This window comes from Hipposideros armiger, unplaced genomic scaffold (genome assembly GCF_001890085.2).
Source record: "Hipposideros armiger isolate ML-2016 unplaced genomic scaffold, ASM189008v1 scaffold_685, whole genome shotgun sequence".
Taxonomy (NCBI): Eukaryota; Metazoa; Chordata; class Mammalia; order Chiroptera; family Hipposideridae; genus Hipposideros; species Hipposideros armiger.
Window position 1 is genome coordinate 130,451 of NW_017732035.1, and position 23,381 is coordinate 153,831.

Below are 23,381 nucleotides of genomic sequence, written 5' to 3' on the forward strand. Positions count from 1 at the left end.
GGCTGCATTGATTGGCTGGCCCCTTGACCAATCGCTGGTTCAATAGGGATGGGCCTGAGTTGATTGGCTCAGACCTTGGTCGCTCACTGCAAAGCGAGGTGGGGAGCTGAGTGGGGATGGGGGTTGGAGGTGACGTGGGTAGGAGTCCTCACGGGGTCTGGGGGTACTCAGGGTGGGGGCAGCATCCTCTCCACCACACAGGAGCTTTCAAATTCTTTGTGATGACTCCAATCCTGCTTCCTGCCCAGGGGGATCCTGGGGACCCTAGACTCCTTTGATGGCGACCAGCCCTGCCCTTCTTATAGGGCCTGCCCCGCCCCCTTCCTGCTCTGCAGACTTTCTCCCATTTCTGTGCCGGCCGGCCCCATGGTGGTCAGGGTGCAATCCTCAGGTCAAGCCACCAGCTTCAGTGCCTGTGTGTCCGGAGTGGGCTACGTATCCATCGCTAGCCTCTGAGCTGAGGAGGGATGTCTAGTGCAACAAACACAGCTGCTGAGAAACCCTGCAGGGGAGGCAGTTCTGGGGGTGCCCTTCTCACTGTTTCCAAGAGCTCCCAGCTGGCTCGCTGCCTCCTGTCTTCCTTGGCTGTGGTCTTTCCTGCCACTGCATCCAGATGAACCTGTCCTCGCCTGCTCTGACATCTGTTCCTTCATGGCTGGTGGCAGAGTCACACCTGGATCTGTCTTTCCTGTGGCCTGCAGAGCCCAGTGGGAGCCTGGGACACCTCGGTGAGGGGTTGTGGTGGTGAGCAGGATTCCTGGGGGCTGGGTCTGCTGACAGACCCCCGTTGATGACAGCAAGTGTGCGTGCCCCTTACACTTGGTGAGCTACTAAGGTGTAAGGGAGGAAAAATTCTCCTCAGCCCTCTTTGAGTTCCCAGCTGGGCCTAAGAACTAAACTTTCATTAACAGGAGAAAAGCCTACAAGAATTATTAAAATTATTACATGTACATATGAGCCTTCACAAGAGAGTGAAGACCCAAACAGTTATCAGAGCAGAAAGCTTTTATATCTTTTAGACGAAGAAACAATAAATTTGTGAAGAATTGACAAGACAAAGGGGTTTGGGCTAGGAACAGTAAATTGTGGAGAAGGGTAAATTGTGGACTAGGAAGACAAGAATGAGCTGAACAAGGTTTGTTTGTACAGATTTCCCTGGGCCCCCCACCATCTGGTGGTGGGGTGTCCTCCTTCACCCTGGGACAGTGGGCACCTTTCCATGGGCGTTTAAGCCTGCTTTCAGGAACAAAAAGGAGGCTCTGAGTGCCCTGTGGCACCTGCTGTTTCTCAAATACCTTTAGGTCAAAACAATCAATGCTCAAAGCGGTGAGTTTAGGGCTGCCGTGCTCTGACCCCTTGGAGGCCTGACCACATCAGTGGCCATCCCCAGACCCCGTCCGTGTTGACCGTGGAGGCTCATGTCAGGTTTGCAGTGACAACAGCCCTGCTGCCCTGGCATTGGCTGACCAGACAAGGGAGTGTGGGGGCCATGGCCACTGCATGGCTCTCCCCTAGGTGGGGCCTCCTGGGGTATGCCCCTCAGCTGGCTTTTGTCCAGCTCCCCGGGGAGTCCCACTGTGTAGCCAAAGTGGGCATTATGTGAACTGAGCCAAGCTTGACAGGTGGGCGGTGCCTACGTTGCCCAGCAGGGGAGAACTTAGAGGGCCCAGGCCACTTGTCATGGGTAGTGCTGCTCTGGTTCCATCTGCAGAGGCGTGTTTCCAGAGAGCTCAGCGCAGGAGGGGGACCCTGGACTCCAGAGAGCTGCCCCCTACTCCTGTGGGTGCTCCATGCCTAACGTCCACGCCCCTTCCCTGAGGTCTTTCCTACCCCATAATCTGGGACTCACAGGACAGTTGCAAAGACAGTACAAAGAATTCCTGCATGCCCTTCACCCTGACTCCTTAAATGTACTGTCTCTGCTTTATCCTTCGTGTATGTGAGAGATTTGATTACATGATGCCATTTAATAAACAAGAAACGGGCAGGATGGGGTACCCTTAGGGAACTCCCTCATTCACTCCCTTCCATTGACAAAGCATCATTTCAACAGCTCGAGCAACTCAAGAGCGCCGCGGCCCCGGAACTCAGAGAGCCGGGGAGGACGCGAGGCGGGGCGGGGCCGGACCGGAGCAGGCCTACGCGCACGCGCGCACGCGCCGCCCCGCCCCTCGCCGCGTGTTTCCGGTCGCTGCTTTCCGCATCGCGGGGCTCGCGCGCCCGCCCCTGGCCGGAACCGGAAGTGGGCCCGGAGCCCGGAGGAGGAAGCAGGCGTCTGACCCGTCAGCAGCCGGCGGTCTCGAGGGGCGGCGGCCGCGCTGCTCGCTGCTGGCCGGTCCGTCGGCCGGGCGGGCGGGCGACCCGGGGTCGCGGCGCCATGAAGCTGTACAGCCTCAGCGTCCTCTTCAAAGGCGAGCCCAGGGTGCTGCTGCTCAAAGCCGCCTACGACGTGTCGTCCTTCAGCTTCTTCCAGAGGTCCAGGTGAGCGGCCCGCGGGGCCGGGGCCGGGGCCGGGGCCGGGGCCGGGGCCGCGGACGGCGCCCCGAGGCCGAGGCCGTTCGAGAAGCAGCCCCGAGCTCGGCGGTCTCCAGGTTCTGTCGTCAAGTAGTGACAAGGGGCCTCGGAGCTCGCAGGGGCCCAGGCTCCCCCCGGCGTTCGCGGCGAGTAGGTCGAGGCCCAGAAACGTGCGGTTGAACCAGGACCTCCCTCCCGGGCAGCGACCCTGCCAGCAGCCGGGGTGGGGCGTTCAGGCGACCCGGCAGCCCGCCAGGGCGCAGACCCGCGCTGTCCACGCCTCACGGCGGGGCTCGAGTGGTGCAGAGCGCTCTGCGCGGAAGCTGGAAGGGAGCGTGGGGTTTGTAGGGCTTCGAGCTCTTGAACGTTCCTGGGCACTTAATTGCAAGAAGTGGGTGTTAGAAATATCGCAGACGCTTCCAGCCCACGCGTGGGTGGGCTGGCGTGGCTCGGGCACAAGAGGACAAGGACCCTGCAGAGTCACGGCCTGGGGCCCCCAACTCCGGGTCCGGTGGAACCTGCCGTCGGGTCGCGGAGCCTGGGCGGCTTGCGTCGGCAGAGCTGTGTTGCTCTTAAGGGCAGCGGCCTGCCGGCAGGGTCTACAACTTCTGCTGTTTTGTTGGAAGTTTCTGCTGCTTTGGGGTTAGCCTGGAAGTGTCTTCTTGACACTCGGCTTTCTTTCTGTACCGCGACTGCATTCACGCTCCACGTTGCAGCTTCTCCGTGTCGGTGCCAGCTCGGCTCACTCCGAGCCTTTCTCCCTTCCCGTGTTTGCCAGACCCTGGGGTTCTGCTGTGGGACTCTTGCCTTACTGTTTGGGATCCCCGTGCCAATTCTTGATGATGACACAACGGCTGTCCTGTAGGGACCTTTCTACCAGTGTCTCTGGAAACAGCAGTACTGCTGCTGAGCTCTGTGTTTTTCTCGTAAGGTCCGGTCACTTCCGTGCTTCTTGCCTCATGCTCACCAGACCCCAAGCTTAAAACCTCCGGCCGGCTTTTCTGGGCCTGTAGGCAGCCTCCCACAGTGAATGCAGTCCTTCCTCTAATTCCAGTCCTGCTCTGTCTTCAGTTTCACTGCAAGGACTTCTCTAAGGGACTACAGTCATGTGTCACTTAACGATGGGGATTCGTTCTGAGAAATCTGTCATTAGGTGATTTTGTCGTTGTGCAAACATCACAGAGGCGCTCACACACCTGGACGGTAGAGCCTGCTGCACACCTGGGCTGGATGGTACAGCCCGTTGTTCCTAGGATACCAGCCTGTGCGACGTGTTAGTATAGTGAGCGTACCTGAACACCTCTAATCACAGACAAGGCACCATACAGATCCAGTGTACCAGACAGAAACGGGCACACCCGGTACAGGGTGCTTACCAGTGGACGTTGCTCTGGGTGAGTCAGTGGGGGGTTGGGGACAGGATGTGACGGCCTAGGACATACTGTGCACCACCAGAGACTTTTATAATGGTGGACACTTAGGCTACGCTATACTACATTTACTTAAAATTTTTTTTATTTTTTCAGTAAATTAACCTTAGCTTGTTCTAACTTTTTCATTTTATAAACATAACTTTTTAAAACTTTTTGACTCTTGTAGGAACACTTAAACACACACTGTATAGCTATAAAAAATATTTTCTTTATATCTTCATTCAATAAGCTTTCTTCTATAAAAATTGTTTTTTACTTTTAAACTTCTTTGTTAAAAACTAAGACAAACACACACATTGGCCTCGGCCTCTACAAGGTCAGGGTCGTCAGTGTCATTATCCCCAACTGCACTTCCTGTCCCACTGGAAGGTTTTGGGCAGTGACACGCGTGGAGCTGCCATCTCCCCGACCCCTGCCCTCTGGAACGCCTTTTGAAGGGCCGGCCTGGGCTCTCCTCGAGGGCGCGTCACTCTTCACAAATGTGTCCTTGGTAGTTTGCTCAGTTTCTCCCTCCCTTTCTCTCTCTCTCTTTCTTCAGAGATTTGCTTATAAGCAGATAAAGCACCATGAAACGCTGTGGTGTTGGATCCGTGCTTTCAAACTTGGAGGAGCTTGTTGAGACCTGCAAAAGTTTCTGCTAAGCCCGTCTCTGTAAATTCTCTTGGGCTTCTCCTTATGGGACCACTGCTGTGTGTGTGGCCCGTCGTCGGCCGAAACGGCGCATGTGGCCCATGACGAATCTTGCCCTCCTCTGGGCCTTCATACCCGCCGTTTCCCACTTCCTTGTCTTGGCTGAGCTGTTGCTCTGCATTCCTTGCAGGGCGCCCAGGGCTCGTGTCGTGGACGACCCAGCCTTCGCTGTGGCTGTCACAGTGCAGTGTTTGGAGTGTAGCTGCCGCCATAACTGGCTGTGCATCCGCCGAAGAGTTTTTGTCACGTGTGTTTTTCCAGTGCAGATTTTATTTGTCCTGCTTCTTGGAAGATAGTGGTGCCTTGAGGGCCAAGAGCTGGCTTCTGCTTTGTCACTGTGTCCCAAATCATACCCTGACCACAATGCTACGTTGACTCTAGCCTGTAGAAAACGCGAGAAGCTTGGGAGTGGGTGGCACGCACATGCGGTTTAAACGGCTGCGATGATTTATAATTACCTGTATCTCTGTTCATTTATAGAGCATTTGAGGGAAAAGATTGACACCAAGAAGCAGTCTCTTTAGCGTCTAAGCTCAGAGGTCACTTTGCATGTTGGGGACCAGGAGACGTGAGCAAGTAACATGTGTTGTTTTTCTTAGTGTTCAGGAATTCATGACCTTCACGAGTCAACTGATTGTGGAGCGCTCAGCGAAAGGCAGCAGAGCTTCTGTCAAAGAACAAGGTAAGAGGACCTGCCAGCCTGCCAGTGTGGGCCCAGCCACCACGCCTCAGGCTGCCTGGCTCTCCGCTCGAGCTGTTGCCGTGTGATGGGGGGGCTGCCAGGACCCCACTGCTTTGCCGGCTTGTTCTCTGCTCCCCATGTTTCCCATGTACACTGTTGGTGCCTGAAGCTGCCTGGTTCAAGCTCCGGCTCACTTATGATTAGGGTCTTGGAGCAATAGCGACCCACCCCCTAGAGCTGTAGACATCTCAGAAAAGGATTTCTAGCTGGCCCTGTTGAGGTAATGCTATTAGATTTTAACCAAGAACCTGAAAACACATTAGTTTTTCTTCATAATTCAGGTTTCCTATATGAGTTTTCAGGCATTTTTTTTAGAGGCGTCAATTATATAAACAGGGTGGGAAAGGTGTGTGCCAACTTTATCAGGTAGAAACACGGACCACTGCAGGTGTCACTGACCTGGGGTCACGTGACATGGAGGGACTGTGGCGATGACGTAAACACCTGTTACGATGCAGATGGTGTGGAATGTGTGTGTCCCGTGTGAGGGCCCTGTGCTGTCTACAGCCCAGCACCGAAATTGGTTTGTGGGTGTTTGGATGTGCTCTGTTGTCCTCACGCCGTGTCTGCCTTCAGTGTTGTCACTGAGACACTTGCTCAGATGCTGACTCGGCGCTCAGCCTCTGTGCTGCATGCACTTTGACCTCATGTCTGCATCACACTGAGGACAGTCTGAGCGGTCTCTGATGAGCTCCTGTCGCCCTCCTCAGCCCTGCTCTCGTGTCTGTGCCCTTTTCTGTCTCAGGCTCACGGCCTCCCTCCTCTTGAATCTGTTTAGCATCTGAACCTTCTGGGTAAGAGTCTTACGGGAAGGTTCTTATTCATCAGCAGTGATCCTTACGCTCATTTTACCTGGGGATCAGTTAGCGGTATCATCTCTGAATCCTTTTCAAGTGACAAAATTAATCCCGTGGGTTGTGAATATTTGGCAGAAGCCCTTGTATAGACTGTACTTTCTGATAATTTGATGACTTACAGTAGTATCAGAGACGCCACCCAGCAGTGGCTAGATTTTTCCTAGATGGGCCTCTGTCCCCTGTCCCTCTGTCCCCCTCCCAGAATGGAGTGGGCCAATCAGGGTTGCTGTAACAAGGAAGCCTGAGGCCCAGAGAGGTGACTTCCTGACTTGGGGCCACTCTTACAGGGCTTTGCTTGCCCATGGTCACCTTAGTTTGGGAGCAGAGCCTTGGTGGGCTGCTGTCCCCAACACCCTGCCGAGCCTGACTTGCAGCTCAGGGCCACTCGGAAATGCACCTGGGTACGGCTGACGGGGGGCTGGTGGTGTCTCCAGACCCTGACTTTGCACACTGGGCCTTGGGCACCTCCTGGTCCTCAGGCAGCTGTTGGGCCACGCTGGCGGCCTGCGTGCATTCCTTCGTCAGAGCTGCTCCTCAGGCCTCCTCACAGTGGCTTCATTGACCCACAAGGCAGGAACCCGGTGTCGTGATGCTCTGACTGATGTGGGGCTCGAAAAGTCCTCATGTCCCTCTCCGTGTGTCCCCTTAGAATATCTGTGCCATGTCTACGTACGAAATGACAGTCTTGCAGGAGTGGTCATTTCTGACAGTGAGTACCCGTCCCGAGTGGCTTTCACCTTGCTGGAGAAGGTGAGTCTGCAGTTTGGCTGGACTGGACTTGGATGGATGAGTGGACTGGGGACGGGGCGATGGCAGTACCTGAGGCAGAAGGCGTGTCTAAAATCAGCCCATTTTCAGCTTCCTCCTTGCCCTAAACTGAGACTGTCTGGCACCCTGCCCAGGCTCCCTCTGGGGCACTGACCTGTGCTCCTCTTCCCACCTGTGTGCAGGCTGGTGCCCCTGGTGCCACCTTGACTCTTCCCGTCTGCCACAGTCACTGCGTCTGTCCTCTGGGATGGGGCCCTCGGTCATTTGAGGCTGTGCTCTCGCCCCTGGTCACTCCTTCAGCTGCTGCCTTTCTGCCTTCACCTTCAGTCATGCCAATTTTTATTTCCTTCTGAACCACACAGACTCTAGCTCTGCCTTGGTGTCCTGCCTCCCCTTGGACAAGCCATGCCCCACACACCGGGTCCTCCCCGTTCTGTGCTTCTGTTCAAGGAGCCCCCTCTGGACGCATCCTGCAGTCCCAGGGGCCCCTCCCAGTGTGGGTCGGTGCCACCCCAGGCTTGGCAGCTCCATCTTTCCACGTGGTGTAACTGCCACCTGCTGGAGGTGCTAGCTGCACCTTGTCCCCACGGCCTGATACACTCACAAGCACATGGAGTCTCGTGGCTGCTGAAATCGAAGGGTCTCGCTTTTCTTTGGAAGAATGAGAGGGCTAGTACCCTTTCTCCTGTAAATTTGTAACCTGATAAAGTGGATTCTGATTTAAAATTCTGGTACTTTCCTCGTTTGCCAGCTGAGGTTCCCCTCCCCTGGGCACACTTCTAATTCCCGGAAACTTGGGAAAGGGCACTTGAGCCTAGGTATCCCCCTTGCCGTTAGCTGTCTGCCTCCGTCCTGGGCCCTGGCTGCCTTTGTCACGCTCCTCTGTCCTGCAGGTACTGGACGAATTCTCCAAGGAGGTCGACAGGACCGAGTGGCCCGTCGGCTCCCCTGCATCCATTCACTACACAGTCCTGGATGACTACCTTAGCACCTACCAGGTAGGGAGTCGGGAAGCCTTGTGGAGGGCAGGGTGGCCCAGAGCTCTGTGACATGGGGAATCCTGGCCTGACAGTTGCGGCTTTGGGTGACTTCCCGATGGCCTTGATGTCTGGGGACCTGTTCTCCAAGGCAGGCTGCTGCTCTGTTGTGTGTATCCAGGTCACTCAGCTCTCAGCTTTGTTTCCAGGTGGCCGCTGAGGTCCTAATGTCATTCGTTTTTTTTTTTAAGCTGAGCTATCCTGCCACCTGTTGACAGCTCAGGGCTGCTCATCTCGGGCCGGGAATTGAACCGCTGTTGCTCAGAGCTCAAACTCTTGAGCGAGCTCTTAACCAACTGAACCACTCAGCTGGCCCTCTGACGTTATTCTTATTTTTGGCTCTTTCCTAGAATCCCCGAGAAGCTGACCCGATGAGTAAAGTGCAGGCCGAGCTAGATGAGACCAAGATCATTCTGGTAAGCAAGAGCCCCAGAAATGAGGGGCCGAGAGGCTCGCTGGTGGTGACGCCTACGGCCAGTGCTGTTTCCATGGCAGTCAGAAGTGTGGTGCCTACTCTCCCCAGGGGCATCGGAGGCCTCAGAGCCAGAGCCTGTGGACGAAGGACGGAGCTGGGAACCAGCCCAGCCCTGTCCCCCTTCCCGCTCCCAGGGCACTTCCGGTTGGGACAGTCTGAGTTGTGGGGTTCTGCCCCCCACCCCTGGTACCCCCTTAGCTTGTCTCACCCAGCAGGCACCTCCCTGTGGACTCTGGGTGGCGGGCAGGCTGATGCACACCCCACTTTTAGTAAGTTCAGGGCTGGAGTTGTCAGGAACCACATGTGTATCTGAAATGTCCTGCTTTGTAACTGCTGCTTCAACTTTTTTTTTTTTTTTTTTAATTCTGCGCTATCTTTGGCACACGAGCAGCTTCTGTTTTCACCTCAGTTTGGTCCTTGTGGCCCCTGCCTCTCACTGGTCCCCTCACTTCCCACCCACCAGACCGTAGCCATCCAGCTGTCACGCTTCTGCTTAAAGCCCTTCGGCAGCTCTCGGAGTGAGCTCCAGGGGAAAGTGCAGCCCCGCCCCGGCCTCACGACCTCGTCCCCTCACGCACGCCTGCTCCTACCTGGCTCCTGGGCATGTGCCCCACACTCAGCACCTCCCGAGTGCTTGGAGGCTACACCAGGCCCTTGCGGGTGTCACTGCTTTGTCACTACTCATTGCTGCGTCTTCCTGACTCCCGTGTGGGCAAGTGTATCTTACATCCCTACCCAAACTGTGCCTCGCTAACACCAGGGTCTGGCAATGAATGGCCCCTATGCGACTGCTAGAAAGACCAGAAAAGGCGCCCAGAAAACCCCCACCCCACATATAAAGCTCTCCCCCAACACTGGCATGGCTTTCGTGCCCATCAGCGTCCCTGGCGCTGGATTTGGGCCTGGGCAGCACCTGGCAGCCTGTGTTCTGTGAAATGCCTCCGGGGGCTCTGTGCAAAGGCCTAGACCAGCTGCAGATAATGTGGTTGGGGATGAAAGTCGTCTGGCGTCTCTCTCTCCTTCGTCACCAAGCTTCTCTTCCTGCTGCTGGTTCAGAATCAGCGTGTGGGCCCCAGGGAGCGGGGACAGCACCCTTTCCTGCTGTCCAGGGGAGGGAGACGGGTCCTGGCCACTCTGCTCCATTCTGGCTGCAGTGGTGGAACCTGGGTGATTGGTCACACCTACTGCCATCCAGTCGGTACCCTCATCCAGCTGACTTCTCCGTGGCGATCTGGGTGATTTGGCCGTGTGGACGTCAGGGACTTCCCCTCTTCACTGTGCACACTCAGGTTCACGCACTCGCTCCGCTGGGGCTGTGGCGATGGGCGTGTGTGTGGGAGTGAGCTGCTGCTTCCCGGTAGCCCTAGCCGGGGTCTCTGTCCCTTTACCCATTCTGAGCGGCTGTGTGTGCTCACGCTCCCTGTGAGCATGCTGCTCTGGCAGAGTTTGTAGCAATGGCATTCAATATAGGTGCCCTTGGGGATGCGGACTGCACTCTGTGCATGGGGACAAAAGTGCTCTTCCTGGAGTGCAGATTTTTGTAGGAAACGCTGTTTCCCAGTAAGAAACTTCCAGGTTGCAGAAGAAAGTCACTAGGTCCCGTTGCAGCCACAAGTGGGACGCAGTGTGGGAGGCCCGGTGACTCTGGTGGCCGCACTGCCAGAGGGGCCAGTGTCGTTCACGCCAAGGCTTCCGTGTGTCTCTGTGCAGCACAGCACCATGGAGTCTCTGCTGGAGCGCGGTGAAAAGATTGACGACCTGGTGTCCAAGTCCGAGGTCCTGGGCATACACTCCAAGGCCTTCTACAAAACGGTGCGTACTGGCCCGCCGCCCCTCCACGCCTCACATCTGCCTTAGAATGTTCTGGAACTTTTGGTGAAGTCAGGGGCGCTGTTGGAGTGAAAGCAAGCAGAGGTTTTGTCCCGCTGCCTCCAGGGTCCCCACAGGAGGGCAGAGGCCCCTTCAGGTTCTGATCCTGGGGTTCACGGTCGTTCCTGCTGCCTGCCCAGCAGTGAGGCACGGCCTTCCTCGGGGTTCAGGCGCCCTGGCATGTGTCCCCTGCACAGCAGCCTGTCACTGTTCAGACAGTGGTGTCTGAGGGAGCTTGGTCTGTCCACACACCTGTGCTTTCGTGTGTGCCTTGGAGGGAGGGGGCTGGTGGGGTTGAGGCATCTGAACACAAAGCGAGAGCGAAGATAACAGCCCCATGAACCCACTCTGTTCTCTGAAGAAACACCACCAGGGACGGTCTGGTGGGGACGGGTGGGCCACGGAGGCCGGCAGCCAGCCTGACGTAGGTGCCTGTCTGTGCCTGGCTCCCTCCTGACCGCGCTGATGGGTATGCATGGGCTGGTGCTCCGTCCCCTTGGGTTCCAGTTTCTGTCCCACTTAGTGCTTGCGTCACATGGTGCCTTCCTTAGCTCCTCTCTGTCTCTTTCAAGGCCCGGAAACAAAACTCGTGCTGTGCGGTGATGTGACCGCCGCCAGCACAGGCCCCGCACTGCAGAGTCGCCGCCATTCCCGCGAGAACAGCAGCTCCCACCACAGAGAGACCCACAGAAAGACCCGCACAGGGGCCAGACTCATCCTTTACGTTGGCGCTTCTGGGAGGGGCCCAGGGCTGATGGAAGGGACCTGGGGGCGGGGAATGTTCAGTGTCACACATCTGGTCAGTTTTGAAAAGAAAATTGGAGGCCCCAAAGGTGTGTTTTTGCGCCAGGTGACACATAGACTCTTAGTGGGTCCTGCGGATGGTGACGGGCTTGTTTTGGGCCCTGCTGAGGCCCAGGCCCCTGGCTGCAGCCCTGCCGGTCAGCGCCAGCCCTCTGTTGTTCTCAGCAGCCTTTGGGTTTCCTTGTACATTGACCATGTTAACACTCCAGTGAATGGGGTGGTCCCAGTCCACAGGTTCGCCCGGGGCCACTGGGGGGGTGGGTAGGAACAAACAGGTCACCAGCCAGCGTTTCAGGGCCACGGCTGCGATGACCGTCACTGGGCTTCACAAAATTTGAGACGCGGTTTGCATTTCTGCTGAAATTGACTTCCACAAAGTTCCACCAAGATGCCTGGGAGGAATTTGGAGAGGCGGGGCACCTGCCCTGATGTGGAGTTTGAACGTCTGAATCACAGCTGTGTGCCTCGGGATGAGACATCGGCAACCACCTGGGGCCTGGCGTGTCTTAGCAAGTGGTCTTTCCCATGGCCACCGTTACTGGGCACCAAGAGTAGTTGCCAGCCGACCCAAGGACTTGCAGCCCCCCACTTGTGGTCTGAGCCAGCCTCCCCCGCCCAATCCCCAGTAAGAGCTGCCGAGTCCCCTCCCCCACCCTGCTGCAGGAGGCCCCACCCTGGAAACAGGTCCAGGAGGTTCCAGGCCCCTCTGATCCTTCCTGGTCCCTCGGGTCCTACTGCCACTTTCCAAACTGCCTCCTCGTGCCCGGCTGTACTGCCCGAGGACATACGCTCAAGATGCATCCTTGGGACTAGTCCCCAGGGAAGCACCTGCGGGGGTGATCTCGTCCTTGGGGGTCCTTCCCTGAGCATGCTGGCTCTTGCCACACCAGGATGGTCACACTGCCCCGACAGGAAGTGCCAGCAGCCCTGACTTCTGACTTCTCTTGCTTGGGCCAGGAGGTAGAGTCTGCACGGCTTCTGAGGCCCCTGCCACTCGCAAGTTGACCTGCAAGCCTCCCTTTGCCTCAGGGCACTGCTGACGGAAGGATGGCTTGCCCACGTGACTAGTGCCGCCCAGGCCCCCTCCCCCAAAGTGCAGACCCAGCCCACTCACTGGCACCGGAGATGGCGTGACCCACTTACAGAAGGGTCGTGCTCACTGTCCTGGTTTGCAGGGTGACAGGGAGGCACTGGGGGTGGGTAGGGGGAGTGCATTTGGGGAGTAGGCAGTGAGGGTGGGTGGGGCTGGCTCAGGGCCCATGGGGCATTTTCCATTCTAATGTTAAGTCTGGGCAGAGTTTTACTTCTGCCTAACTTTCTGTGTTGTTTGAGATTCCTCTGGATAAAGCTGTCTTAAAATTCCAAAATGGTCGTGTGCTCTGTTGGACGCCAGGGGGCCCTTTCCTCTGGGCCCTATTGCCTCTGTCCCCCAGACCTTCCAGAAGGAGCCTGGTGAGGGAGCTGGGGCTTGCGGGGGTGGCCTCGCAGGCTGGGGAGTCGGGCCGTTTAGGGAATGACTTCAGTCTGCCCATTAGAGGGGCTGCAAACACGTGGGAGCGTGTTTGTTGCTGGTCTAGCACCTGCTGTCACTGTGACTGCGGGAATCAGAAGCAGCTCTGCTGCCCAAAGCAGGTGTTACTTAAAAGTGGCCTGCCTGTGGCTTCTGGCCCTGCCTGGGGGGCCTGCCCCACGTGCCAGGATAAGCGATGTCCCACTTTGGCTCAGGCTGTGCAGGGGGGCTGCCCAGGGGAGGCCTGGCCCAGAGGCTCCTCTGATTACAGCCGATAGGCTTCTGTCCTAGATTCTCAGGGCCGCCTGGCGAAGCCCCCCCTCCTGCCTACACACCTGAGAATACCTGCCAAGTGCAGTCCCTGCGAAGGTGTCTGCCACCAGGGGCTGAGGCCGGAGGAGGCGGCCTACCTTATCAGTGTCTCGGACCTGTGGTGGGCGTGTCTGTCCCGGGAAAGCAGCGTGGGCCTGGAGCTGGCAGCGGGGCCTGGAGCTGGCAAGGGGAGGCCGCCATGTCCACGTGCCGCTGTGTCTGCAGGGCCACACCGTCTATCTGGGAGGCAGAGGGTCAGCAGGACACTGCCCTCGCCTGGTGGGGCCTGAGTGTGTGTGGCCATGTGATTAGATGGCCTTAGGGCCAGGTGGTCAGAGGTCACACAGCCATGTGGTCAGGCGGCTGCGTGGTCATGTAGCCATGCGGTCAGTGCTAACAGCCTGCACAGGCCAAGGGTGTTCCCGGCAGGCTTTGTGTCTGTGCCGTAGGCCACAGTGGGCAGCTGGGTGATGTGTCTCCCCTGAGGGACAGGCCAGGGGCAGAGCCCCAGGGCAAGAAAGGCCTAGGGGTCTCGCGGGAATGCTGTGCGGGGCAGCTGCAGAGGGAAGGCCTGATGGGGGCACCCTCTGCCCCTGTCCCCGGATCTCCCTTGGCCTCCCTGGAGCCTCTCCTGGCCCTGTGGTCATCGCCTCTCATGCCATCTTTGCATCCCAGCAGCCACCACTCTGTGTCTGACGTTGGTGTCTGACATCCGTGCTGGCCTGTGTGCTGTCTGCACAAGCCAGCATGTGGGCTCACGCGAGCAGGCCTGAGTGGGCACCACACGTCCCAAGCATCTGTGGTCTCTGGGTGGATGGGTGGAGGGACAGACAATAGGACACCTAGAACTGCCCTACCGGCTTCATCTTCAGAGGCCACTGTGGTGACTAGAGTTATTTGGGGGCATTGGGGTTGGGGGCTGGTTTCGGTTCCAGTGTCCAGGGCGACAGTGAACTCAGCCGGGGACCAGGAGGGCCACATGTGGGCAGCTGTTGGAGCGTGACCTGAGACTGCTGTCTGTCCCGACAGGCTCAGAAGGTCTGGACTTGGGCTTCGGCAGCCAGGCAGCTGGGGACCATGTGGCAGAGGGGCCTGGGTTGTGGGGTGGGTGGGGGTCCCGGCGTAAAGCAGCCAGCTGCACTTGAACCAGTTTGTCCTGTTTTTCTTTTATTCGCAGCTTCCCGAGACAGAACAAAATAATTTTTTGTACACTTACAAGGCTCAGAAAGAAAAGACAATGAAACTCAGCAAAAAGAGAGAGAAGGAACGGCCAGCCAGCACCGCGGGCAGTGACCCTCGGCAGGGTGGCCCGACCGGACATTTAGCTAGAAGAGCCGGTGTGGCTTGCTCGTGGGGGGTCATGCAAAAGAACTATCCCCCCGAAAAAAATCCCCAAATTAATCCAGACAGGCAGCTCTGTGGAGACGGCGGGAGAGGGAGAGGTGGGGAGGAGGCCCCAGGAAAAGAGGGTGGCCAGGCCACACACTGTCCGTGGCCAGCCCTGCTGCTCACTGCCCAAGGCCCAGGGAGCCTGGCAGATATTCACCCTGTGTCCTTGGGTGGGACAACTGTCCTGAGCACAGCTGTGGACGGCAGGTGAGTGTCCACTCGAGTGTCTGCTGATGGACAGTCCCCCCCGGAGATCAGCATCCCATGTCCTGTTCCCCCTCTGTGCGCCTCCCTCAGTTTGATTTGTGGGGAAGACAAAGAAAATCCCTGTTGAAAACAATGAACTGAAGAGGGCAGGTGTTGGGCTGGAGGGGCCCATACCTCTGTGACCGGGTCTGGTCCGACCTGCCCCCCACTACCACGCAGGGGGACCACCTCCTCCCCACCTCTGGGTCCCCTAGCACACACTGCCGCCTTCATGAGGCCTGGCGGGGTGGCCAGCTCTGCCCTGCCACCTTTCTGTTCCAGGCCCAGCACTGCCACTTGAGCCGACACAGGCCTGGACCCTTGCTGTGGCCTGGGGGCCGCGGAGCCACCCCTGCCTTCTGCCCCTCTTTCATGCGTCAGGACATCAGGACGGAGCCCTGGGGCCTCGAGCCCATGCTCCTTAGGGGGAAGGCCCCCCCGAGCAGGAGGGAGGCCAGCACAGGGATGTCCCCCCCGGCAGCTTGCCAGTCAAGCTAGTGTGCCCCTTGCAGCTCGGCAGGCCTGGGAAGGGCAGAGCTGGAGCCCTGGGCAGGCGGGGGCCTCTGCACTGCCATCCATGCTGGGAGGAGAGGAAGGGACAGAAGCAGGAGGGGACAGCTGTGCTCCCTGCCCAGGTGACACCTGACACTCCTGGCAACCAGCCACAGGCCTAGACAGCCGCCTGGGGGTGGGTGCCGTTGAACAAACAGGCCCTGAGGCCAGGAGCAGACAGACACGTGGACCTGGGGTGGGCAGTGGCCAGTCGGTTCGAAGCCTCACAAATGCCAGTCATTTTTACAGCTTTTTCCTTCGTTTAGTTTTTTTTTTCCATTTCATCCGACATGAATGTTTTTGTGTGGTTGTCACTGTCATCTTGTTTTTAAAAAGAAATCACATCCGGTCTTGGTTTTCTGCAGACACAGGCACCGGGGGAGGGACAAGGCGGACACAAACATGCGACAGGCAGGCCGCGCCCAGGGGCGTCTGGGCTCCCAACACTGCGTCCATCAGCTCTGAAAGGGGCGAGGGCGGCGGGTCAGCTCCCGAGTTGCGGCCCCACCGCCCCGCTGTGCAAGGTGTTACCGCGCTGCCCCGCCCCGCCCGCGGCGCTCACCGTCACTGCAGCGGGGCCACGGGCGCCCCCGAGCAGTGGAAGTGCACGTTCTGCCACTTGCCGTCCCGGCGGTGCCACACGCGGGTCTCCTCGGACTGGCTGGTGCGGGGCCGGCCCTGCCCGTCGATGTACTGCGTGAGGCGGATGTAGGCGATGCAAGCGGCGTCCTCGCCGATGACATGCACGTGTGGGTTCAGGATGGTCGTGTGGATGGGCTTGCTGTTTCTGGCGAGCACTGCGGGCGGCGGGACGTGGCTATTGCTTCGGCCCCGGGCCCCGCCGCCGCCCAGCACCCCCCAGCCTGGGCTCCCGCACTCACGGTTCTCAAAGTAGAACCTGTGGAAGTCCATCCCTTCGACCAGGTTGCCCAAAGCTTCGGGCTCGAACGAGGTCAGGCCTGGGTCGCAGATTTTCCTGGGGGCAGACCCACGTGAGGAGGGCCCTCCGAACCCACCCGAGGGGCCCGGCTGTGCAGCCTCTTTCATTCCCCCTCCCTACAGGACGCTGACAACACTGCGCGTGTGACCCCCAGCCCACCCCAGGCTGCCCCGACTCACGCGTAGGCCTCGAAGTCGCCGTTGTTGACGGCCTCGATGAGCTGCTCCGTTATCTTGATGATGTCCTGCTTGCGAGCTGCAGGAGGACAGGCCATGACCCAGGGCCTGGCCCCCACCCACCTCTCCTCTCCAGGGGCCTGAGGCCCTGGTCCCTGCACCCCAGCTGTCTTCAATAAAACCTCTCTAAATGAGAACTATTCCATCCACAAAAGAAAATGTCCAGAAAACGCAGAAACGGGAAACGGAACCTGTCATGACCCCCCTGGAGGCCCCAGACCCCGGAAGCGCCCTCACCAGCCTTCCTGAGTCCCCTCTCTCCTAAGGGGGTGGTGGGGACCCGCAGGGCCCAGGCAGAGTGGAGAGTGGAGTCTGAGCGTCACCTCTCTCTCCCTGGAAGCCGCAGCCCACTTGCTGGCCCCGCCTCCTCTGGTCACCACCGTGTGCAGTCCTGGGCCCACTTCCAGCCGGGCGCACTGCCCGTCCATCCTGCACCCTCCACCCCGTCGTCCTCTGGGCTCCTGCCCACTGGCCTCTGCTCCCTACACAGGGTGGCCACCTGGGGCCCCTTTGTCTCTCTAATTACAATTTATTTTCATGCAAAACTTTTAAACCTGTAGGCAGCTGGGCAGATGCTGCGGCCCACGCCCAGGCGTCAAATCTGGCTGCTTTCTCATTTGCTCTGGGCGTTCTTTAGAGAAACAAGCCACAGGCAGTTGCTGATGCCTGGGCCTCGCGTCACCGCTTCCCCGTCTTCTTTGTCCCTTACTCTCCCCCTCTAGAGAAATACCGTCTTGGTTTAGGTGCTTAACCACTTCCGCGCAGATACAGACACACCGGGATGCACGCGTGTGTGCATGCAGGCTCACACACACATCATGGTGATTTCTTAAAGCAATAACATGCCACTGGTAAACCCAGACCCAAGAAGTGCCCTAAAAACAGGGTCCCAGGACCGCTCTCCCTGTCCCCTAGGTCACGGCCACACCGGCTGTGTGTGTCTGTGCACACATGCCCCCATCCCCCAGCAGCACATCGGCGCCACCGGCTGCCCTGTGGGACGGTGGCCGCAGGTGCCCACTGCAGCTTCCGCGCTGCCGGGAAGGGCTCCCAGTGAGCTAATCTGTGGGCTCACCCCCAGCAGCTCTAAAGGGGCACTCTGGTCCCTGTGTGGGGCTGCCCGGCACCTCCCACCAGCTGTCTGGGGGTTCTTTCTCCCAGGCGCCCACCTGGGAGGTGGGCTGCGTGTGAGCCCAGGCGTGTCTGTGCGTGTGCTGCGGGGACTCTGGATGGTGCAGGGAGGAGGCACCCCACAGCACCTGAGGGGATGGGTACATGCAGTGCTTGTGTCACGTGGGGGTGGGCACGTGTGTGTGCATCGACCTGCACACACGCGTGGGACCTGTCTTGACAAGACCCTCCCTTGTGCTGCTCTCATTACAGCTGAACTTTGTGCCTGGACCTTGCATGGTGTCGGTTTGGGGCTGTCTGCAGAAACCCAGGCCCCGAGTCTGGATGGGCCTGGACACTGGACCCCAGCAGGGCGGCGTCTGCCACCTTAGGTCCCACACTGACCGTCACAGTGCCCTGCCCCAGAGCTGGCCCAGCTTGGGTGGCTCCATTCGCACATCCCTCTGTTCTCTGGTACCTCATTCTGCCCCTCCCGGTTCATTCGCCTGTCACCTTCATGGAGGTGGCTTCAAGCTTCAGGCTTCTCCACCAGACGCCGCCCCCAGGGCAAACGAGGCCACTGTCTTGCCCCAGTGACCAGCGCCCCCACTGCCCATCCATCTTCCTTCCTCTCCAACTGCGAGCTGCCCCCACCTCCCAGGAGCACTCAGCCCACAGCCGTGCCGCAGCGCTGAGTGACACTTTCTCTGTGTTGTTTCCAGCGTGCGCTGGCTTTACAGTCACCCTCGACCGTGGTAACTGAACCTAATGTTCCATTTACAGGCGAAATTCTGAGTGTTTATAAATGAATTCTAATTGAAAATGGGAGTCAGTATAAAGAGAAAGTGTTAAGTAAACCCAAGGGCAATCTGTGGTCACAGCACAAATCTCAAGCTTCATGTTTGGGACACAGCTGCAGCCCCACCGGGACAGACGTCCCAGAGGCGATGGGAGGTGGGTGACGCCACTCCCGACCTGCTGGCAGTCCTGCCTCCCAGAGGTGAATAGGAGCCCCACTGCCCTCGGCTCTCTTGGGCCAAGTTGATAGGCCGTGAGGCCCAGCCATTGGCAAAGGTTCCTGGGGGACCCCAGTGACCCCAGTGACCCTTTGCTGGCCCCAAGCCCTGTTCCTTGGAAGGTGCAGGGGCGCCAGGAGCCCTCCAGCCACCCCAGGCAGACAGCCGGATCAGGCTGCATTGTGTGTAATCCCCGATTATGGAGAACACACAGACAGCTGGCAGGCACAATCGTGAGAAAGACGGAGGCCCATGGCCTCCCCTGGGGGTACCCCTGTGGCCTGGCCCCCCAGTTGGAGAGGGCGGCGCTCTGGTCCTGGGACTCCCCTGCTCAGACCCATTGAGTGCCCACTTTCAACCCCAGGCAGCCCCTCAGAAGTCCCTTCTCCAGGCTGAGTCCATCCCCCTTCCTTCACCTGTGGACCCCTCAATACTCAAGGAGCTGGGATGCTGGAGATTCGGGTTGGGGCACATCCAGGAGCAAGGACCCCACTCCTGAGGGAGTCTGGTTGGGGCCGCCCCCTGCCATCTGCACCCCAACGCCCCTCCCTACCCTACCCCTGCAGGCCAGGCCACATCTGCCAGCTCCAGGCCACCAGGCCCCCCTCCATTTCATCCTGATCACCAGCCGGTCTTGTGGCCTCCACCCCCCTAGTCTAGCTCACAGCAGACCTGTACTGCGGCCCCCCAGGAAAGGCCTCATCCTCAGGTACCCCCACCCAGGCTGCTGTGCAAACCCCTGCCCCTCCAGGTCTCTAAGCCCCAGGCTGTGAGGGTCTGGGGGATGGGGACACAGAGAACTCTAAACCCGGGTAAAACGCTGCACGGACGGGGGTTCCCACCACAGCACGGCCCCGTTTCCATCACCAACCACTCTGGTCTCACCCACAATTCAATCCCCTCAGCAAAGCTGGGGGTCCAGCGGCCCTCACGCTGGCCCTCGCCCCTTAGGCAGAGCAAGGCCACCCCCTCCACTCCCTCCGGGCCTTTAACCGGCAGCCGCAGACCCTCCGTCCCGCAGGCTCCCGCGGCCTCGCCCCCTCCTCCTGCCCCGGCCCCCAGGCCTGGCCCCACGGGCGTGGGGGGGGTCAGCACTCACCCAGCCACTCCCCTGCCATGCCCGGGCCCCGGCCCCGCAGCCTCCCGTCTGAGAGCCCGGCGTCTCCCGGGAGGTGGGGGCGGCTGCGGCCCCGGGGTGTCATCCATCCCTGTAAGCGATACGGCTCCGGGCAGCGCTGGAGCGCCCCGCCCCCACCCGCGCGCAGCCGTCCAGGGGCGAGGACCCACCCTGGCTCTGTTCTGACACACAGGCGTCCACACCCACGTCTGTAGCCACCAACTTCCTTCTCCGAAGGCAAGGGGGAATGTGGGGAGACCCTTCCAGCGTCCCCCAGCTGTTCCCTTTCCGGAGGGAGGGGCAGTGCACCGCAGCGGGGGGTCTAGACCCCACCAGGAACAGCAGCGGGGGCCACTCAAGGTGCTACTTACACGGGGCAGGTGGGGGGCCTGGGAGAACCGGAGACGGGCAGGGTGGGGGGCCCTGGGCTTCTGGGGTCCCCGAGCCCCTCCTCACCGTGTTCAGGATGTCAGAGATCCTGGGGGCTGGGGTGGAACAGAACAGGCATGAACACGAGGGTACGGGAGACACAGGAGAGAAACCTATGTGTTGACCAGCCGAGCAAGCGGGTAGTCCACAGAGGAGTCATGAGGAGACTTGGGGGGACAGAGGGGGTCGTGAGGGGACATGGGGGTTTGGGGGAATGTGGGGAGACAGGGGCTCATGGGGGGATGGAGAAAGAACAGAGGGAGTCATGGGGGTTTTGGGGGGGACACTGTGGATGTGTGGAGACGGGGGGGTCATGGGGAGACAGAGCGGATGACGGGAGTCCTTGGGGTTGTGGGAGACAGAGGGGTCATGGGGTTTGGGGGGAGACTGGGAGTCATGGGAGGGGGCAGAGAAGACGTGGGGGTGGAAAGCTGCTGTGAGAGAGTGTGCCCGTGAAGCAGACAGGGATACGGATGTGTCCGCGGCTCCCTGGGGCCCTGGGGGAGGCTCAGGGTGTGGGGCCCACGTGAGGTCAGTGTGACTGGAGACCGCCTGAGGGAGGCAGGGTGGACAGGCCCACGGCCTCAGACTGCCTGGGGCCTGGGGGATCCTCTGGGGAGGGGCCTGGGGCTGGACAGCAGTGCGGGTGGGGGGTGGGAAGAGGGGTGAGTCATGGGGGGTTGGCTGCAGTTAGGCTGTCCGACACTTAAGCCAGGCTTTGGGGGGCCTGAGGACAGCTGAGGCCGTGCAGGGCAGGGCGCAGGGAGCAGCTTCACAGCAGAGGCTGCAGGCCTGGGGAGCTACTTACATGGGGCAAGTGGGGGGCCCTCGGCTTCTGGGGTCCCCGAGCCCCTCCTCCCAGAGCTCAGGATGTCAGAGGTCCTGGGGGCTGGGACAGGAAGCAGACAGATGAGGTGACAGAGGAGGCTGTTGTCTCCCACCCCTGGGGCCTGTCTCAATAGCTGGAGGCCCCTTGAGACAGTGAGGCTGGAGCCAGTGGACACGGCCCACGTGGAGGGCGACTCCCAGGGGCAGCAGCTCCAGTCCAGCCATCCCGTGAGGCTGCAGGTCCTTCAAGGAGACCCTCGCAGCAGAAGGGGCCCGGCTACTTACATGGGGTGGGCAGGGGACTAGTGGGAGCCAGAGATGGGCAGGGCGGGGGGCCCTCGGCTTCCGGGGTTCCCGAGCCCCTCCTCACAGAGCTCAGGGTGTCAGGGATCTTGGGGGCTGGGTGGACAGACGAGACGTGAACAGGATGCAGGCGAGGGGTGTGCAGAAGACAAGTGGGCAGGAGAAAGATGAGGTGAGGGTTAAGCTGGAGAACCCCAGACCAGTGACACAGCTCATGGCTGCCCCAAGACCACACAGTGGGGTCTGGGGGCTCCTGGGGGCTGTCCAATCACAGCAGATGTGTGAGGCCAACCCAGAACCATGTGCAGGGCTAGACGGGTGGGAGGGCTGTGTGTACCTGCCGGCCATCGGAGGTTAGGCCTGAGCCCTCAGGGGCTTCTCTGCGTGCGAGGCGGAGACCCAGGGCCTGCCCTGCCTCAACAGCGCCACCAGGCGTCTTCCCGCCGGCTCCCAGACACGTGGGCCGGGGCCAGGTTTGGGAGAGGCTGGCAGGCTGGCCCTCTCCCCCACCCTCCTGCAGGCTCCTGCATCTGCGGCCCCCACATGGCTGGGGGGGGGGGCCGAGCCTCTGTGCTGATGGCTTGGGCCTGTTCCAAGCTGTTTGGGGGACCATGTGTGTCCAGCGGCCAGAGCCTTATGCTCACGTCCACTCTAGGGTGTGGGGGGTGCTCAGGCAGGGTGGGCCTGGCCTTCGCCCCCCCCCAAACTGGCAGAGTAGCTGGCTGTGGTGCCCTAGGCAGCCCTGAGGACGCTTGTGTGTGATCAGAGTCCCACGTGGGCTGGGCGTATGGGTGCCAAGTTCCCTCACTTGAGTCCGAGAAAGCCGAGGGCAGAAGAGGGGCCGTTGTGGTGGCCACCTGGGGCCCATCTGGGCAAGGCCACTGGCCGAGCTCCGCGTGGGAGCCTGAAGTGTGGACAGGGCTCTCTGCGCCCCGCCCTCCCACAGTGAGGCTGCCGAAATGCCCCCCCCCTTGCTGCCTGTCCATTCATCAACTGCCAGTCAGGCAGAGTCAAAAGCTTAAGGAACTTTAAGAAACTGAACAAATTCAGACACCAACTCATTCCCCTGTGGGAGCGGGGCCCCGGAGCGAGCTGGGGACGGTGCAGAGGTCGCAGGGTGGTGGCTTCCTCGCAGGTCAGGCCGCAGCCCGGTGGGACTGCAGCTCTGGCCATGGTCAGCCCCAGTGGACACATCCCAGTCACAGGCTCCAACAAGGGACCCCGCCCACTGCTGGCCCACCCCCTGCCTGCCTCCGCCAGGAGCACGCATGGTACCTTTTGTGTCCTCGTCCTCTATGGTGGTGTGGGTGCTGTCGGATGACTCCTGGGGAGACACAGGGAGGCAGCAGGTAAGCACGTGGCCTCTGTCTCGGCCGCCCCCACGGGGCTTGGTGCTCAGGGGCCCAGGGGCGCCCCCTCCCGCAGAGAAGCACAGGCACACTGAGCTTCACATGGCCTCAGGGGTCTCCCATCCCCAGGGTTGGGCTGCCCACATCCCCAGGGCCGGCAGCCCCACCTAGTCCTCGAAGCAGGATGCACCCAGTGGGAGGCCTCCTGAGCGCAGGTGCCTCTCCAACAGGAGAGGAAACCAGGCCTCGGAAATGTCAAGGCTCCCAGGGAAGCAGGAAGGGACCCTCAGCCTGTGCTCCCAGCTCATCCTCAGGAGCCCCGGCTGCCCAGGCTGCACCCACAGCGCCTTCCCACGAAGGGCCGCCCGCCCCTCCCAGCCAGGCCTGGCCTCTCCTCTCCAGTGGCCTTGGAGGGCCCAGACGCAGCCCCAGGACCTCCCACCCCTCTCAGGGCTTGCTGCTCTTCAGATAAAAAGCCAGGTGCCAACCACCTGTCACTGAGTTCCCAGGAAGCCTGCTTGCTCCTCAGAAGGAATATCTTAACAGGGTCCCCGAGGGACGCCCTCACAGGACGCACTGCTCCAGGCCCTGGGCCAGAAAAGGGGGTTCTGTAGGCTGTGGGACCAGAGCTCACACCACAGCCACCGAAGGTTGTCTGGAGGCCCTTGTCGGGAACACAGGACCCTGACCCCAGGCTCAGGGTCCAGGGAACACCCATCCCCAGCAGGCCGTGAGGCGGGGGGCGCTCAGGCCCCTGCGGCACCTTGGCTCTGGGTCAGCTGAGAGGCAGTGGCCGCGGCCCCCTGGTCCCAGCCTTTTGAGGAGCCCAGGCCCGGAGGCGGGGGTGGGGGGGTG

The 23,381-nt window shown here is 60.1% G+C and overlaps 2 protein-coding genes across 5 annotated transcripts in view; one reads left to right on the forward strand and one right to left on the reverse strand.

Moving 5' to 3' along the window:
* Positions 1-2,232: 2,232 nt before the first annotated feature.
* On the forward strand, positions 2,233-19,028 carry YKT6 (YKT6 vesicular SNARE protein). Of its 2 annotated transcripts, none has more exons than XM_019626577.1 (7): positions 2,233-2,481; positions 5,237-5,319; positions 6,886-6,986; positions 7,898-8,002; positions 8,392-8,457; positions 10,227-10,328; positions 17,758-19,028. In XM_019626577.1, the coding sequence occupies exons 1-7, from the start codon at positions 2,378-2,380 to the stop codon at positions 18,079-18,081; spliced, it is 885 nt and encodes a 294-aa protein (XP_019482122.1). In that variant the 5' UTR covers positions 2,233-2,377; the 3' UTR covers positions 18,082-19,028. The 2 variants fall into 2 exon arrangements, with proteins under 2 accessions (XP_019482122.1, XP_019482123.1); XM_019626578.1 differs by lacking the exon at positions 17,758-19,028 and adding an exon at positions 10,958-11,815 and having other exon boundaries at positions 2,236-2,481.
* CAMK2B (calcium/calmodulin dependent protein kinase II beta) overlaps positions 15,299-23,381 on the reverse strand; it is a 25,935-nt gene continuing 17,852 nt past the window's right edge. For 2 of the 3 annotated variants that reach the window (XM_019626576.1, XM_019626575.1), the window contains 7 exons: positions 22,453-22,501; positions 20,855-20,935; positions 19,989-20,102; positions 16,318-16,393; positions 16,080-16,174; positions 15,761-15,995; positions 15,299-15,659 (listed from right to left, as the gene is read on the reverse strand). In XM_019626576.1, coding sequence (XP_019482121.1) covers positions 15,763-15,995; positions 16,080-16,174; positions 16,318-16,393; positions 19,989-20,102; positions 20,855-20,935; positions 22,453-22,501 — 648 coding nt within the window. In that variant the 3' untranslated portion in view covers positions 15,299-15,659; positions 15,761-15,762. Of the gene's footprint in view, positions 15,660-15,760; positions 15,996-16,079; positions 16,175-16,317; positions 16,394-19,988; positions 20,103-20,854; positions 20,936-21,159; positions 21,274-22,452; positions 22,502-23,381 lie in introns of all 3 variants that reach the window. The other variant, XM_019626574.1, reaches the window with a different exon arrangement.

Excerpts from the sequence above, each read along its gene's own strand:
- YKT6 (XM_019626577.1), top strand. The coding sequence starts at position 2,378 with ATGAAGCTGTACAGCCTCAGCGTCCTCTTCAAAGGCGAGCCCAGGGTG. Across the intron at positions 8,003-8,391 it reads ACTACCTTAGCACCTACCAG|AATCCCCGAGAAGCTGACCC; the intron begins GTAGGGAGTCGG and ends GCTCTTTCCTAG. Across the intron at positions 10,329-17,757 it reads CCAAGGCCTTCTACAAAACG|CTGAACTTTGTGCCTGGACC; the intron begins GTGCGTACTGGC and ends CTCTCATTACAG.